This window comes from Clinocottus analis, unplaced genomic scaffold (assembly GCF_023055335.1).
Source record: "Clinocottus analis isolate CAN_PGR_092001 unplaced genomic scaffold, fCliAna1.0.p SCAF_28, whole genome shotgun sequence".
NCBI lineage: Eukaryota > Metazoa > Chordata > Actinopteri > Perciformes > Cottidae > Clinocottus > Clinocottus analis.
The window spans coordinates 1,902,594-1,920,091 of record NW_027176020.1 but is presented as its reverse complement, the minus strand read 5'-3'; the positions used below and the strand labels follow the sequence as shown (position 1 = coordinate 1,920,091).

Below are 17,498 nucleotides of genomic sequence, written 5' to 3'. Positions count from 1 at the left end.
CAATGCACTATATTTAACACTGCTTATTAATTATCTAGAAAAAAGAAAACATGAGAATCTAAACATTTATAGTGCAAGTTAAAACCAGTATTACAATATATAATAGAGTAATATAAATCAAATTGTTATTGCCGATGAATACACTAAGTGTATGAATATGCATAATGATGAGTATTCATCAAGAGGTATTATGCTCATTAAGCTGTTATGATTAACTGCAAGGCTCCAATTACCTTTCAAACTAAAAGCCTTTTATTAAGCAGCCGCCTCGAGCATTTCCCTTTTTAATTGTATAATTCCTCAAGATAATTATTTATACAAAGTGTGATTTTAAAATGACGAGGTGATAAAAAACTAAACCTTCATCGTGTAAACAAAAGCCGACATTAACGCGCACACATTGAATCGTTTGTTTTATTTAAATACAGAGAGGAGAAACAACGCTTTGCCTGCTGAATTCATCATCTCAGTGGAGAAGTTCTGCAGCTTCTATGTGAATAAAAACCCTGGAACGTCTTTATTTAATTCTCACTAAACAGCAGAGTCATCTCTGGATGAGTTCTTCAGTCGCATGAAATAACGTGATGAACACAATACTTTGGGTCATTAATGTTCCTTTGAATCTCCAAAATAAGAGCATGCGATCTGGTGCAGGTTACTGGTTGTAATGTTTTATTAGAGCTTCTCTTATAACAGTGTCATCATTATGGTGATGTCATCATTATGGTGATGTCATCATGACAATCATTTAAATTTACATCGACTTGTGTTTGAGATTTATTTTAAAACATCTGAAGCGGCTGAGTTTATTCACACTTCTTTCTTCTCTCTCTCTCTCTCTCTCTTTCTCTCTCTCTCTCTCTCTCTCTCTCTCCCTCTCTCTCTCTCTCTCTCTCTCTCTCTCTCTCTCTCTCTTTCTCTCTCTCTCTCTCTCTCTCTCTCTCTCTCTCTCTCTTCCTGTCTGTCTTCCTGAAGGTTTTCATGTGCAGAGAATTATCCTTTTTTGCATAAATTAAACATCGTAAGTGACAATAAAATTCAAAATAAAAGTATGTACAATAATCCAGACACGTGAATAAAAAGTAAAATAAAAGTACAGCAAAAATAAAAATTTTAAATCGGCTCGGCTCGTTCATTTAAAACAACGGCGGCGACATAAAAACTAGTTTTGCCATCGTGAGACACGCCGGTCGACATATTCACGTTTCCTTTGCAGACGGTACTTTCACCGGAACATGGAGGCCAAATTAAACCCTAAAGGAAGGAAGACGGTGGCAGTATAAGCTCAGTAAAAACATCAAAATTTCCCAAAAATTCCTTTTTCATGACATGATCCCGTAATGTTTAACCGAAGCCTTCTTTTATTTAAAATATTACGTTAATTATTCTCGCTAAAGTACTTTTTTGTTTTTCATTTTCAATCACGACTGTTCTTCTAATTCAGAGTCCAGCTCGTACGGCACCACAGATCTGTAGCCCGACGTCTCAGAGAAGTTCAGGGTCATCTGGTTGTCGAAGTTTCTCCCGATCTGAAGCGTGGAAAGCCAACCGAGAACGTTGTCGAAGAGGCTCGTTGGATTCTCCCTCTCGGGCAAAAGCGCAGGAGACGAAGCTGGACTCTCTCCTTTCACTGTGGACGAGACCAACACGGAAAATACTGTTCAGGAAAAGATCGTAAATCATTGAATTAGGTTTAGAAAAAGATCGTGAATTACGACCTAAGATTGAGGAAAAGATCAGAGATCATTCAATTAGGTTTAGTAAAAGATCGTGAAACACTGAATTAGGTTTAGGAAAAGATCGTAAATGACTGAATTTAGGTTTAGAAAAAGATCGTAAATTACGAAATCGGGTTTAGGAAAAGATCGTGAATTACTCAATTTAGGTTTGTAAAAAGATCGTAAATGACTAGATCAGGTTTAGGAAAAGATTGTAAATTACTAAAATGTCTCCGTTCGTTATCGTATGTGTTTTTCCTGAAGCACGGTCTCATGGGCGACACCGAAAGGGGCGGGACTTAGAAATAAGGATCCCATGTGTACTTACAGTCTGGGAGGAAGATGTCCATGCTGCTCTGCAGAAGAGTCGAGAGTTTCACTTCGATCAATTTATCCAGTTTTTCAATTTCCTGGTCGATTTTCGAGTACAAGATGTCCTCCTTCTCCTTTCCATCCTTCCTCTTGCTGCCAAGACTCTTGGCTAAAAAAAAAAGGAAAAGAAAAGATATCAGGAACAACAGAACATAGATGGGAGAAGACCAATCGATCATAAAACCTCAACACTCACGCAGTAACTTGGACTTCGGGCCCGTCAGACTCCCCTTGGCCACCTCCTGCAGCTGGACGAGCGTCTTCCTGAAGCCCTTCATCAGCTCCAGCTCCCTCTTCATGTACTCCTCCTTCAGGCGCTGCTTCAGCACCAGCTTCAGCTGCCGCCGCCCGAAGTTCTCCTCAATTCTCCGGCGGGCGTCGTCTATGTCGGGGCGGAAGAGCCGGCCGCCGTTCCCGGCCACCATCTCCTCGATCTTCTCGAACAGCTCCACCGCCTGACCCGCGTCCGCCTTCTTGGCGTTGTTCATGACGTGGTATCTGTTCTCGCACTTGTCTATCAGCCAGCGCAGGGCGGCGTGCCCCCTCTCGATGTGCTCCTCCACGGACTCGTCCGCCAGGTTGTCCCCGTACGTGAACAGGACCAGGGCGTGCTTCCAGACGCCGGCGCCGAAGAGGTCCAGGTGCTCCTGCAGGGCGGCCCGCTGGGCGTCTCTGAACGTCAGGTCCAAGGGGACGACCAGCAGGACGGCGTGGACCCCCGAGGGGTTCAGCGACAGGCCGCGGACTATCTCTTGGTCCCTCTCTTTGGTGCAGTCGGATGGGTTCCTCCGCCAGCCAGGGGTGTCGATGACTGTGACCAGCCTGCGGGCAACTTCCCCTTTCTCCACCTGACAGGACTCGTTCTCGCTGGGGGCGAACACTTCTTTGCGCAGGAGGGTGTTTCCTGTCGCGCTCTTCCCGAACGTCTTCTGACCGAGCAGCACGACCGAGAGCTCCGGCAGTTCTTTGCTGTTGTCTGAGGAGAAGAAAAACGAAAAATTACATCCAGTACATACGATGCTAAAAGAGTAAATGATGAGTCGGACAATCGCAAGAACAAGGAAGTGCATCACTGCTTCACTCTTTCTTTTATATTATAGGTGCTTATGTTATAACAAAGATTACTAAAAGGTTGTTTGAGCTCGTTAAAGATGCAATACGTAAGATTTAGCCATAATTTTAGTCATTTTCAGCAGTCATTTTCTCAAAGACTTCTATACAACCAGAGAAGTCACTTCTCTGTGGTCAGTAGAAAGAATGCAGCTCTAACACATAAAGCATAGACTTCTATACAACCAGATATGTCACCCCTCGGTGGTCAGTAGAGACAAGTAGAGTCATTTTATCATAGACTTCTCTACAACCAGAGGAGTCGCCCCCTGGTGGTCAGGAGAGAGAATGCAGCTTTAACACATGAAGCATAGACTTCTATACAACAAGAGGAGTCGCCCCCTGGTGGTCAGTAGTGAGAATGCAGCTTTAACACATGAAGCATAGACTTCTATACAACCAGAGGAGTCGCCCCCTGGTGGTCAGTAGTGAGAATGCAGCTTTAACACATGAAACATAGACTTCTATACAACCAGAGGAGTCGCCCCCTGGTGGTCAGTAGAGAGTAATTTTCTCATAGACTTCTTTGACGACCCGTTTATACCTCTGAGGAATTTTCTTTTGGCCACGACTTGGCTTTGCCTCGTTTGTGCCGCCTCCACCACGCTGGATCTTCTCTCTTGGATCGTCTGAAACACCTTGTAGTCCGGGGCGAAGTAGTCCCAACCGTTCACGGCCACGCACTCGGTGATCTTCTCCAGCAGCTCGGCGATCTGAGTCCCGTCGTCCGCGTTCTTGTTATTGACGACGTGATATCTGTTCCCGCACCGGTCCACCAAGGACCTCAGCGCCTCGCCTTCCCCTTCGATGTACTCCTCCGCGGTGTGCGTTCCCAGCCAGTCGCCTCTGGTGAAAACCACGATCGTGCGTTCCCACACGTCTTCTCCGAGGAGCTCCACGTGCGACGTCACCGCGTCCAAGTGGTTGGCGTTGAACGACGCGTCCGCGTCGATCGCCAGCAGGAAGACGTGCGGCCCCGGCGGGCACAGGAACTGGCTGCGTATCACTTCCTCCCTCGTCGCGCCGGGAGTGTCCAGCGCTGAGAAGCCTTTCCACCAACCCGGCGTGTCGACGACGGTTATCTCCGTTTTGCCCACGAAACCCCGCCGGGCCACCGAGCGAGCCGTTCTTATCCCGTCTTCTTGCTCTTTGCAGCCCAGGATGGAGTTCCCCACTGAGGTTTTCCCAACGGTTCGGCTTCCCAAGAGAACCACGCGGAGCTCTGGGAGGGTTTTCCTATCTTCTTTGTGGGACAAAGACAAAGCGAGATTAGTCCTGACCAACACCAGTTATTGAAGTCACCTCGGACAGACACATCATTTGCTAAATGAACATCATGCTGTATAGAAGAAGACTTGAAACTAGTTTACAATGTTTACTGAGGGAATACATCAAGAGAGAAGTAGAGTCATTTGTAGACTTCTATACAACCAGAGGAGCCGCCCTTGGTGGTCAGGAGAGAGAATGCAGCTTCAACACATGAAGCATAGACTTCTATACATCCAGAAAAGCAACCCCTTGGTGGTCAGAAGAGAGAATTTAGGTTGAACACATGAAGCATGGACTTCTATACAACCAGAGGAGTCACCCCCTGTTGGTCAGGAGAGAGAATATACTTCTATACAACCAGAGGAGTCGCCCCTTGTTGGTCAAGAGAGAGAATGCAGCTTTAACACATGAAGCATATACTTCTATACAACCAGAGGAGTTGCTCCTTGGTGGTCAGGAGAGAGAATGCAGCTTTAACACATGAAGCATAGACTTCTATACAACCAAAGCTGTCGCCCCCTGGTGGTCAGGAGAGAGAATGCAGCTTTAACACATGAAGCGTAGACTTCTATACAACCAAAGCTGTCGCCCCCTGGTGGTCAGGAGAGAGAAAGCATTTTAAGGTATCCATTGTGACACTCACCTGGAATGAGTCTCTTTATTTGTCGCCTCTGTTCTTCGGACCTCCTCCTTCTCTCTCCCGCCCTCTCGGCCACCTCCCGCTGCTTCTCTTGAATGGCGCTCAGCGTCTGCTCGTCCACCTGGTAGCACTTGCCGCCGTTGTCCCACGCCACCTCGTCCACCTTCCGCAGCAGCCGCGTCACCTGACCGTAGTCCGTCCGGTCCTTGTTGTTGAACACGTGGTAGCGGTTCCTGCACCGCTTCGTCAGCCACTGCAGCGAGTCGCCCTCGCTCTCGATGTGCTGCTCTATCGTCTTGCCGCCCAGGAAGTCGCCGCAGGTGAAGAGCACCACCGTGTGGCGCCAGACCCGCTCGCCCAGCAGCTTCATGTGCTCCTCCACGGTCCTCCTGCTCTCCGCGGAGAAGGCCGAGTCCACGGGGACGACCAGGAGGAAGGCGTGCGGGCCGGGCGAACACCTGGACGCGTTGAGCTTAAACCGCCGCTTGTCGCCCTCCGGGATCTCGGTGAGGGAGAGGGAGCGGCTCCACCCAGGGGCGTCGACCACCACGAGCCGCCGTCCCTCCGCCTCCGCCTGCCTCACTTCGGTCTGGGAGGTTCTGGTTCGGCCGCACTCGAACCGCTCCTCCCTCAGGATGGTGTTGCCGGAGACGCTCTTGCCGGCCCACCGCTCGCCGATCAGGATGAGCCTGACCTCCGGCAGGACGGTGCTCTCGCTCCCGTCTGCAGACACAAAAGAAGTATTTTTTTGGAAACTTGGACCAGAAACTTATTGTAGAACTGAGTCGCCCCCTGGTGGTCAGGAGAGAGAATGCAGCTTTAATACATGAAGCATAGACTTCTATACAACCAGAGGGGTCGAGAGTAGAGAGAATCCAGCTTTCAACACATGAAGCATGGACTTCTATACAACCAGAGGAGTCGCCCCCTGGTGGTCAGGAAAGAGAATGCAGCTTTAACACATGAAGCATAGACTTCTATACAACCAGAGGAGTCGCCCCCTGGTGGTCATGAGAGAGAATGCAGCTTTAACACATGAAGCATAGACTTCTATACAACCTCTGGAAGACAAAAGAACAATTTTTTGGAACTTTGGACCAGAAACTTTGTGAAACCGGCTCCCTTTGCGCTCGACGATGATGGATTTTGTTGCGATCAATTAGTTTCTTTCGTCAAAACGACTGCGGCAGGTCTCGTGCTGAGCAGGAGGAAAGATGAGGTAGACGGGTAAACCGGGAAGACGGCGTCGTAGCGGGCGTCGTAGCGGGCGCCGCCGCGGCGTCTTCTCCTGACTGACAAGACGAGGAACGCTCCGGTGAACTTGTGCCTGTTCGGTTCCTCTGGGACTTTGCGTCGGAGTTATTTTCGACTCCATTAATCCCTTTTTATTCGAAGAGACGCAGACTGAAGATTGTCAGTGAGTTGAGAAACATTTTTAGAATGACCCTGAACCAAAACAAAATCATTTTTGACGCAGGGGGGGATAAAACACCTTTCCTTTGTCGCAAAACAAATGAGAAATACAAGAAGTGACGAGGCAAAATCGAAAAACTTGTAGGACTTGTGTTATGTTCAGAGGTTATCTGAGCCACGGTGTTATCACAAGGACATTTATGTAGATTTACACGTAAATCTACACCACAAAGTACAAGACTCAGAACTTATTGTCGAGCTGATTCGCAGCGTCAATGACACGTTTGAAAGAACTATTTCTATGAAGTATTTAAATGAGTATTTCAATTTAATTGAGGTGGAGTTCCAAACAAACCAAGGAAGAGGATTGTTTTGATAACCACGTACGGGAATCTAAAAGGGCGAACTCTTCTTACTGGCAGTCACGTCCGGTAGAACTGGTTTGCGTTGGCAAGCGTCTGCAGGTGTCGTGTAACCTTTGTGTGTTTCTTTTAATGCGAACGCAAGACTGACAGTGCGAGGAAGGAATTAATGCATCGTGGACACCATAGTCCTGTTTTGCATTGACAGTAAACAACTCATAAAGTGGATGAGTTAAAGGGAACACCGTGAGCTTTGACAGCTGATCTGAGCTGTGAATTGAAGAAAAAACCAGGCACCTTGAATGCATCGCGAAAAGTGTGCAAACGTTTCCACCTTCTCTGATTCACACGCCGAAGGTGGAAGTGAGTGTTTACGCTCGAACGCGTCGATTTGACCTCAAAAACAATTTGCACGTCGAACATAATCAAAGCAACATGAAGAAGAAGGCCTCTTGGAGAAAATCAATTGGCACAACATCGATTCCTTGTTACTGTGCGAGTGCGTGAACGATGCAGCCTTGAACTACACACTGACCCGTTTATCTTTTTTAGAATAAAACTCACCGAGATCCTGATCCATTGTCACACGTCTTCTCCTCTCAAAGCCGAGTCGGGGGTCGACTGCAACTGAAGCGTTTGCCCTCGAGGAGGAAATGTTGGAAGGGAACGGGGATTCGGGGGCATATCCACCGGCCTTCTCGCCGCGGCTTTCCCGAAACAAGTGAGACAAACAAAGCGACGTGACCCAGTCTCACCTTCCAGTAGGAACCGGTTTCACAGGTTACAGGTAAGGAGCCGCTGCTCATACCCTCGTGACATGCTGTCACAAGCTTTGTTGTCTTTTGAATTGAGGGCTATTTTAAACCTGCTATGTTAAGTATGAAAGGGAGCAAAACAAAAATAAAAAAAAAAACATTTAAAGTGTACTTTTTGTGCTTTATTTTGTAGTTGCAGCAGCAGATTTTACAAACTGTTTTTTTGAGCAGTATTTGTTCTTCTTTTTTTCCAGAGGAGTCGCCCCCTGGTGGTCAGGGGAGAGAATGCAGCTTTAACACATGAAGCATAGACTTCTATACAACCAGAGGAGTCGCTCCCTGGTGGTCAGGAGAGAGAATGCAGCTTTAACACATGAAGCATAGACTTCTATACAACCGGGGAGTCGCCCCTGGTGGTCAGGAGAGAGAATGCAGCTTTACCACATGAAGCATAGACTTCTATACAACCAGAGGAGTCGCCCCCTGGTGGTCAGGAGAGAGAATGCAGCTTTAACACATGAAGCATTGACTTCTATACAACCAAAGGAGTCCCCCCTGTGGTCAGTAGAAAGAATGCAGCTTTAACACATGAAGCATAGACTTCTATACAACCAGAGGAGTCGCCCCCTGGTGGTCAGGAGAGAGAATGCAGCTTTAACACATGAAGCATAGACTTCTATACAACCAGAGGAGTCATGTATTTATTTGTATCAAAACAGAGAACTTTACAAACTAAGGACAGGAAGTTTAACACATTTCGTGTGTGCGTCCTCCTGGAAGAAACCCGACCCTTTCAGTCATGTGACCTTCAAACGGCCTCGCGGGGCCTTCAGGCTCCAGGATACGACCGCTCGTCCAACAGATCGGACATCTCCATCCAGGACAGGTCCCACTGCACCTCCGTCACGTCCGGGTCGGTCGCAGGAAGCTGCGCTTCAGGAAGTTTCTCTTCTGGAAGCTTCTTTTTGGAGAAGAGCCAACAGCGACGGGTGCAAAACCTTCACACAAATTAAAATATGAATAAAGTCCAGAGTTGATTTTATTCAAGCTGAATTAAGTAAAATGTCATTAATAGATACATTCACATTGTTTAAATCAGCTCAATGCATAGTTCTGTATGTATAGATCTACACATAGTCTTGTTATTATTGTGTAGAGGTCGTATTTATTTAGTAAATATTAATTAACGGCAATCATAGTTTTTACAGAGCAGAAAGCTGGAAGTTTTATAGTCACTGACCTGTGATGACGAACGAGCCAAACAGAGAGAGGAATGAGAAACAGAGGGAGAAGTATGCAGGAAGCTGTGATCCATACCCAGGAGCCTGCAGGGGGGAACGCATTGTTTTAGTGCCATTTATATAGACTTCTATACAACCAGAGGAGTGTCCCCCTGGTGGTCAGGAGAGAGAATGAAGCTTTAACACATGAAGCATAGACTTCTATACAACCAGAGGAGTCGCCCCCTGGTGGTCAGGAGCGAGAGTGCAGCTTTAACACATGAAGCATAGACTTCTATACAACCAGAGGAGTCGCCCCCTGGTGGTCAGGAGAGAGAATGCAGCTTTAACACATGAAGCATAGACTTCTATACAACCAGAGGAGTCGCCCCCTGGTGGTCAGGAGAGAGAAGGCAGCTTTAACACATGAAGCATTGACTTCTATACAACCAGAGGAGTCCTTGACTTGACTTTTCAGCACCAGAAGTTGCCGCCTGGTTCAGTATTCCCTCTAAATCTATTACATTAAAGAATTTTCAAAATAAAATCACGTTACCTTTCGCGGAGGCCGCCGTCCCGTTGGTCGATGTGACGTTTGAGCCTAAAAACACAACAATGACGTCATTCATAGTTCACAAAGCTCGGCGGCGAGCGAGGATGAAGCCGGACAGCCGACCTGGATCCGGCGTCACCGACAGCCAGCTCTCCGGACTCTCCTCCCCTCCGTTGCCGGACGCACACTTGTAGTAGCCTTCGTCGGCCCGCGTCGCGTTCTTAATGGTCATCTTCGCTCCGCCGTCTGAGCCGTTAGCGGCGGCGGCGGCGACTTCCGCTCCGTTTTTAAAGAAAGTGGTTTTCCCGCGACTGCCCGTCCAGTGCTGACAATACAACACCACCTCGTCACCCTCCACCACGGGGGGGGGCGGGGTCCTCAGGGTGACGGAGCCGTCTGCGGGACGATGGACACTGTTAGCCTTTTGGAAACCGTGCGTGAAGATCCTCCCGCGGCCATTTTAAGTCCCAGCATGCCCCATTCAGACACTCTTTTGGCTTAAAATACGTAATTTTGTCCATTTTTTAACCGAACATCACAGTTTTTTGAATGAAACTCCTTCTTAACAGGACAAGACTTTGTTTCATTGTGATTTTTGTTGCAGATTCTGATTCTTTAGGTCCTAATCTTTCCAAAAAGGTGTCTTATTGACGCTCCAGGAGGCTTTTTTGGGGAATGTGGCTCATATCATGCTGGTAGTACTAGTAGTAGTAGTAGTACTAGACGCAGTAGTAGTAGTAGTAGTAGTAGTAATAGCAGTAGTAGTAGTAGTAGTAGTAGTCGATGCTTTTGCGTGTATTTGTGTATTTAAATGAGGTAATATTCAGGCAAATTGGTACAAAATTGACCAATTCCATTCTCCATTATGGGATGTTTCACTATTGTGTGTGTGTGAGTGTGTGTGTGTGTGTGAGAGAGAAAGAGAGAGAGAGAGAGAGAGAGAGAGAGAGAAAGAGAGAGAGAGAGAGAGAGAGAGAGAGAGAGAGAGAGAGAGAGAGAGAGAGAGAGAGAGAGAGAAAGAGAAAGAGAGAGAGAGAGAGAGAGAGTACCTTTAGATGGAGCGACTTGGAGAACGAGTGCACCTGAAACACATAGAAATGATTTCACACAAACACATTCAAAACACACACACACTCTCACACACACACACACACACACACACACACACACACACACACACACACACACACACACACACACACACACACACACACACACACACTCACACACACACACACTCTAATCTGCCTGACATTCCTCTCAGTGTGACATGGAGAGCTTCCTGTTCCTTAATGACGCTGTTTGTACTGTTACTCATCCCCATGGGAACAGAGGGGATGTACACACACTCGCTGCTTTTCCCTGTGAGACACACACACACACACACACACACACACACACACACACACACACACACGTACAGTAGTGTCACAGGCTCTGTACTCTCACATTGACTCTTTCTCGCTATCATCCTCTACATTTATGAGACGCTTTCCTTATTTTTCAGATTGAAAATGTGAATGAATTTATGAATTCATGAATGTTAATGTTGAGCTGCAGCATGAATGACGCTCACGCGTTAATAATTCATCTTTAAACATCATCCAGTGATGGGATTCCTTCACTTTTGGTACTTTATTTATTTTTTAGAGTAATATTGTTGAGAGTCGGTGTCTTTTTCTGCAATAACATTTATCATTTAATTCCAGAGGAAAATAAAACATTCACGTGATCACTTTGTCTGTTTGCGTCTGTGGATTTATCCTCATTCACCAAAAGTTACGTTACATAATGCCTCATTTGCATATTTAAACATGAAACATAACATTTCATTAAACTTATAATGCAATAAATCCTCCTCTTAATGTCAGTGACGAAGCTTCATGACGACACCTGTTGATGTTTGACCCTCTTCACCTGTAGAGCAAACACACACACACACACACACACACACACTTCTTCAGGTGTAACTCACCCAGCAGAGACAACATGAGGACGGACTTCATTGTGTCTTCAGAGCAGCTCCTCTGACGCTGACATGTTTAGCGATGGTCATCTTGGTGGAGACGTTTCCTTCCTGAAGGGGCGGAGCCTCAGAGAGCAGCTTCCTGCTCGTTTACACGTTCCTCTCTCACATCTTCTCCTCCTCCGTTATCCTGCTGCTTGTTTATTGTTATTATGAAATCAATATCTGCTTTTATTCGTCTGCTTATCTTCCCATTGAGGTTGTTTTGTTGCTCCTTTTGTCTCCTCGTTTCCTCTTCGGGAAACATTTTTTCAATTCCGTTTAATTCAATCAGCTCCAATCAGATAAAGTTTTGTTAAATTAAATGAAGGAATAATATAACAACCCTGCAGGTTTAGAGCCACCGCAGCAACATTTATCTATGGATTAAAATATCACTTTGATTCAGACTAAACCACCATGGGGCGACTCCTCTGGTTGTATAGAAGTCTATGCTTCATGTGTTAAAGCTGCATTCTCTCTCCTGACCACCAGGGGGCGACTCCTCTGGTTGTATAGAAGTCTATGCTTCATGTGTTAAAGCTGCATTCTCTCTCCTGACCACCAGGGGGTGACTCCTCTGGTTGTATAGAAGTCTATGCTTCACGTGTTAAAGCTGCATTCTCTCTCCTGACCACCAGGGGGCGACTCCTCTGGTTGTATAGAAGTCTATGTGTTAAAGCTGCATTCTCTCTCCTGACCACCAGGGGGCGACTCCTCTGGTTGTATAGAAGTCTATGCTTCATGTGTTGAAGCTGCATTCTCTCTCCTGACCACCAGGGGTGACTCCTCTGGTTGTATAGAAGTCTATGCTTCATGTGTTAAAGCTGCATTCTCTCTCCTGACCACCAGGGGGCGACTCCTCTGGTTGTATAGAAGTCTATATAAGTGACTCTACTTCTCTCTTGATGTATTCCCTCAGTAAACATTGTAAACATGAGTTTATGTCTCAATCTCTAGTTTCTAGTCTTCTTCTATACAGCATGATGTTCATTTAGTACATTATGGTCTGTTAGAGTCAAACAGACCACAAAGCAGGGGACGCTTTAGGGGCGGGGCTACCAGGTGATTGACAGGACATATCCAATATCTGATCTCAGTGTCTTTAGTGCTACTTTAGTTTTGTTTTACTCAGTTTTTTTACTTCACGAAGAACAAAACGAGCCACAGCATCACTGCCAGACAGCGATTATTATTTATCATCTTAAATATAATTATGTAAAAGAATAGTGCAGCCTAATAAAAGACCAGCGGTCTCGTCTGCAATATCATGTTTTATTATTGAAAAAAAAAAAGATTAAACCACAGTGCATTTCCTGTAAATACCTCCCTCCCCCGTCAGGTAACTACAGCTGCCTCATTATGCCCCCGTGATCCCCGCCCTCTCCTCGTCATCGCTCCCATCATCCTCATCCTCATCATCATCATACACAGGGTTTCTTCCAGGAAGCGCGTCGGGCAGTCGGATGCTCTGCTGGAATGCATGGAGAGAGAGAGAGAGAGAGAGAGAGAGAGAGAGAGAGAGAGAGAGAGAGAGAGAGAGAGAGAGAGAGAGAGAGAGAGAAAGGGAGCATCCTTTATGTCCATTTGTGAGAGAGAGAGGGAGCTAGAGAGAGGAGGTGGAGGAGAGGAGGAGGAGGAGGAGGGGTGCACGAGAGGACAGAGCATCAGACATGGCTTCTAAGGAGATCACTGCCTCTGGTTTCGTGGGTGCGAGCAAGGACATCACAGGTGGGTGAAGACACAACCGCGTCGGTTCATTTGCTCCGTGTTGCGGAGGTTAGACCCGCGTCCCTCTCTCTCTCTCTCTCTCTCTCTCCCTCCTCTCCCTCTCTCTCTCTCTCCCTCTCCGCCGGTGTGTCCGCGTCCAGGCTACCGGATGCTTTTCTCTCTCTCTCTTTCTCTCTCTCTCCATCCTGACTGACCGAGCGGACGCATCGGACGTCTCGGCGTCCTGAGCGGCTCCTTCCGCTCCCGCAGGCTCTCCTCCGGCTCTCGGGGCTTTTCGTTCCCGCTGTGCATGTTGCATTATTTACAGTGCACCTTTATGTTGCTGTGCATCCCCCCTTCCTCCTCCTCTTCCTCCCCTCCAGGTAACAGCAGAGCCTCGAGGCCAGAGGGAGAGGGGCGTTGTGGTCATGATGCTGAGCTCGCGAACACAATAAAAAAACAACCTGTTTCCGTGCACGAGCCCCTGTGGACATGAACCCTGCAGCGGCTTTTTCTTCCTTTTCAATCTTTTGTGCATCCTGCAGCAGCGCTACGGCCAGCTGGATGCTAGTGATTGCGTGCGTGCGTGTGCGCGCGCGCCAAAGTGAAAGAGAGGCTGGAGGAAGAAAAAAAAAAAAAAAAAAAGAAAAAGGCACATGTTCTCTGTGCATCTTGCCAACGGGAGGCGCGCGCGTGCACGCGCTGTGGACAAACCCCCGCGACGGAGCGCGCACAAATATGTCCCCTTTGTGTGTGTGTGTATGTGTGTGTGTGTGTGTGTGTGTGTGTGTGTGTGTGTGTAAATATATATGTTCTCCAACAGCAACAAAGTCACAGCGTGGACGCACGCGCGCTCCCACACACGCGCGCGCGCGCCGCCGCCGCTGCGTTGATTGCTCCTAATGGCTCCATCAGCCACACTGTGATGATTAATCCAGAGGAGTCCCTGCCTCCTCGCTCAGGCCCTCAGGTGCCTCCCGCTGCACCGACTGACTGACAGGTGGAGGTACCTGGGGGGCCCAGCGGGGGGCCACCATGACGAGAGGGGGGGGGGGTGCTGGGATCCTTTAGTTCAGTCAAATAGGAAGATATTTGTTGTGAGGCGCAGGTTGATATTGAGATTTTTGTTCATTTCTCTTCCACAACTCGTCTTCTTTCATTCTAGAGGAAGAAAAAACGTTTATTTTACTGCTTCGTCTGTAGATTTCTTCTAAATTCACCGAGAGTTACGTCACATAATGCCTCATTAGCGTATTTAAACACACCATTTCATAACTTGTAACACAATAAATGCTCCTCTTCATGTGAGCGATGAAGTGGTGAAGTGTCAGGGTGATGCCTCTGAGGTCATGTGTTCACCTGGAGAGTCTTTAATGTCACCAAACTTCTCTTTAAAGGACGTTTTGTTCCACGATCTGATCCAGAAATCTCCACTTCTCAATGATAAGATTATTATAATCATAATATTTTGAATATATATATATATATATATATATATATATATATATATATATATATATATATATATATATATATATATATACACAGAAGCTGTTCAACAGGATCAGTTCTCGGTGCATCATGAACACTGATGTGTTGCTCGATGACACACGAGCATATCGTGCTCCTGGTTGATGAGTATTTCTGTGATTAATCATTTCTCTGCAGACCGTATGCTTCTCTTCTAAATGTCAGCCTCTCTTTCTGGTCTTCGGTGTCACATTGAATCGCTTTTCTTTCTGTAACTTCGTTAGAACGCTCAGACTCTTTCACTTCGTCGGCTTGTTTTCTCATCTGAAATGTCACGGCGGGTCCGGGTTCGTCCGCCCCGAAAGGTCAACGTGATTTGATCTGATCTCCTTCTGAAGGACTCCGTTTAGAGTCAAAGAGACCATGAAGCAGGGGCGGGCTTTACGAGGTGATTGACAGGTCACTTCCTGTTTCCTGGTTGCACAAAGAATCCAACATGACGACGGCCTCAAAGTCTCGAAACTCGAGGCCTCGAAGCGCCAAAACTCGAGGCCTCAAAGCGTCGAAACTCGGGGACTCGAAGCCTCTAAGCCTCAAAGCCTCAAAGCCTCAAAGCGTCGAAACTCGGGGACTCGAAGCCTCTAAGCCTCAAAGCCTCAAAGCCTCAAACTCGAAACTCGAGGCCTTAAAGCGTCAAAACTCGCGGCCTCGAAGCGTTCGTCCGCAAACGACCACTGCGTCCGCTTCTTATGGACGAGTCTTTCGCTTGAGAGTCATAAAAGTTGGAAGCGCCCTCTTGTGTTCGTCTCTCTCACGTCTTCGTTGTGTCGTGTCCGTCGTCCACAGAAAGCATCAAGAAGATCATCGACAGATCGTCCATCAAGTTCGTTCACGGGATCAAACTCGACGCCAAGAGCGGGAAGACCGAGGACAGAATACTGGTGAGCTCTCTCTCTCTCTCTCTCTCTCTCTCTCTCTCTCTCTCTCTCTCTCTCTCTCTCTCTCTGCTGAGCATCTCCATCCTGCAACACTAGCAGTCTGAAGGATGCTCCTTGTGTGTGTGTGTGTGTGTGTGTGTGTGTGTGTGTGTGTGTGTTAACCCCGCCCCCCTCCTGCAGAGGTGGATTTAACGGCGATGGTGAATGGCATTTACTGACCGCCGCCCCTCTCTTCCTCTCTTTTCCTGCTGTTTTGCAGGATGGATATTGGATAGACGCTATCTGCGGAGGCAGTAAAGGGGGTTTGGTGGTGTGTGTGTGTGTGTGTGTGGAGGGGGGGGGGGGGGGGGGGCTCGCAGCCTTTGATTTCTGGGGCGCTTTCATCACAGAATATGGGACAGAGATGTAAAAAATCTGGATGTGAGGGGAGTGTGAAGCTCCGCCAGCTATCTGGGCAAAAAAATCTGGGGCATCAGCTCTTCTATTATGGACCAGAACTTCTGCTGGACCCTGGACGCACACACACACACACACACACACACACACACACACACACACACACACACACACACACACACACACACAGGAGAGAGCAGCTCGTATTGATCGAGCGCTCCTGTAGAGGCTGAACCACGTGATTTAATGCAATTTGCAGGCCAATGAAGCGACTGCAGCGTTTGACCTCTGACCCCAGAGCAGGTTTTTGGGGCGTTTTCTTTGGATCTCGGGACATTTTGGAATATATATATAATACAAAAGTCCTGCACTTTGAAAGTGGAACTCAAACATGTCTTTTCTGCAGAATACAACGCCATAGATCTTTAAAAAAAAAGGAAGATGGAGGCTGTAGGTGCTTCATTCATTGAACTATCTGCATCTTTTCCTTCCTGCCTCTCCTCTCCGCCTGCAGCTCAGTCGGAGGTTCGCATGTTCGTGGGCTCAGATGAATCAATCGCGGCGTCCCAGTTGCGCTCGTACCTTTACAGGATCGGGTTGAAGCCAAACGTTCATGTGGGTGGCGATGTTTTAATTGAGACCTGGAGAATAAAACGTTTTGGATATGCGTGGTCTTGGCTGCGTCTTCTGACGCTGCTTCTTCCTCCTCCTGGCGGCGGTGAACGGGGGGAGTGTTTTTGGCGTCTGTTTGAAAGGAAACGTTCGTTTCAATCCCGCCGGCGGGCTTTTTTTTTTTCTCGTGGGGGTTCAAAGGGTTAAAAAGACTCGACGGACGCTTTAACTCTCGGCGAGTTCTCGGCGTCCTTTGATGCTCAGACACTTCGGCGCGTCCGCGTGCCACAAACACATTTTCCCGTCGCCTCTTTTCAATCCACGTCTCCGGTTTCCTCTTTGAAAGCTGGAAGGAGTCCTCGCGTCTGACTTGGACCGTTTGATCAAACGCTGAGCGGAGCTTAAACGTTTTATGTTTTTTTAGGTCGAAGCTTCTTTAATGTTGAGATCTGTCACTGCTGGTTTACATGAGTGGATCTGGATCTCTGACTGCTCCCTTTACTGGACACACAAACTCCCCACACACCTCGACGAGCAGCATTGTGGAGTTGGTCTGTTCCCTCCAGGTTCTCCAGGTTCCTCCTCCAAACAGGTTAATCGTAGGTGTGAATGTGAGCATGAACTGTCTCCACATGAGCTAAACTGTCCAGGTGAACCTGCCTTCAGCTCCAGCGCCCCCGACCCTGAATAGTAAAAGCTTTTTGGATAATTCCTGGATAAATATGTACTTTATTAATCCACAAGGGGAAATGAGACGTCAGAGAAGCGCCTGACACTTTAATAATAATAAACTAAACTCCCAAAATAAAATAAAATATGAAACAACAGGGAGAAAAGATATGTGCAAAATACAAATTAAAATATGTACATATATGCACAACACGCGATCATTCAAATGGATTTGCGTGAGTTTGTTTGCCACAAAGATCATTTAATAAACCGACGGTAATGTTTT

General features: G+C 47.3%; 2 protein-coding genes across 4 annotated transcripts in view; one reads left to right on the top strand and one right to left on the bottom strand.

The window, feature by feature from the left end:
* Positions 1-876: 876 nt before the first annotated feature.
* On the bottom strand, positions 877-8,982 carry LOC137795517 (GTPase IMAP family member 8-like). The gene is made up of 6 exons (XM_068593044.1): positions 8,957-8,982; positions 5,113-5,825; positions 3,745-4,443; positions 2,287-3,066; positions 2,047-2,199; positions 877-1,630 (listed from the first exon to the last, which is right to left on the bottom strand). Exons 1-6 carry the CDS (start codon positions 8,980-8,982, stop codon positions 1,422-1,424), a joined length of 2,580 nt encoding a protein of 859 aa, XP_068449145.1. The 3' UTR covers positions 877-1,421.
* A 3,889-nt stretch (positions 8,983-12,871) lies between these two features.
* The window catches only part of LOC137795508 (capping protein, Arp2/3 and myosin-I linker protein 3-like), a 28,746-nt gene continuing 24,119 nt past the window's right edge, over positions 12,872-17,498 (top strand). For all 3 annotated transcript variants that reach the window (XM_068593030.1, XM_068593029.1, XM_068593028.1), the window contains exons 1-2: positions 12,872-13,148; positions 15,444-15,538. In XM_068593030.1, the coding sequence (XP_068449131.1) occupies positions 13,091-13,148; positions 15,444-15,538 (153 nt within the window). In that variant the 5' untranslated portion in view covers positions 12,872-13,090. The remainder of the gene's footprint in view (positions 13,149-15,443; positions 15,539-17,498) is intronic.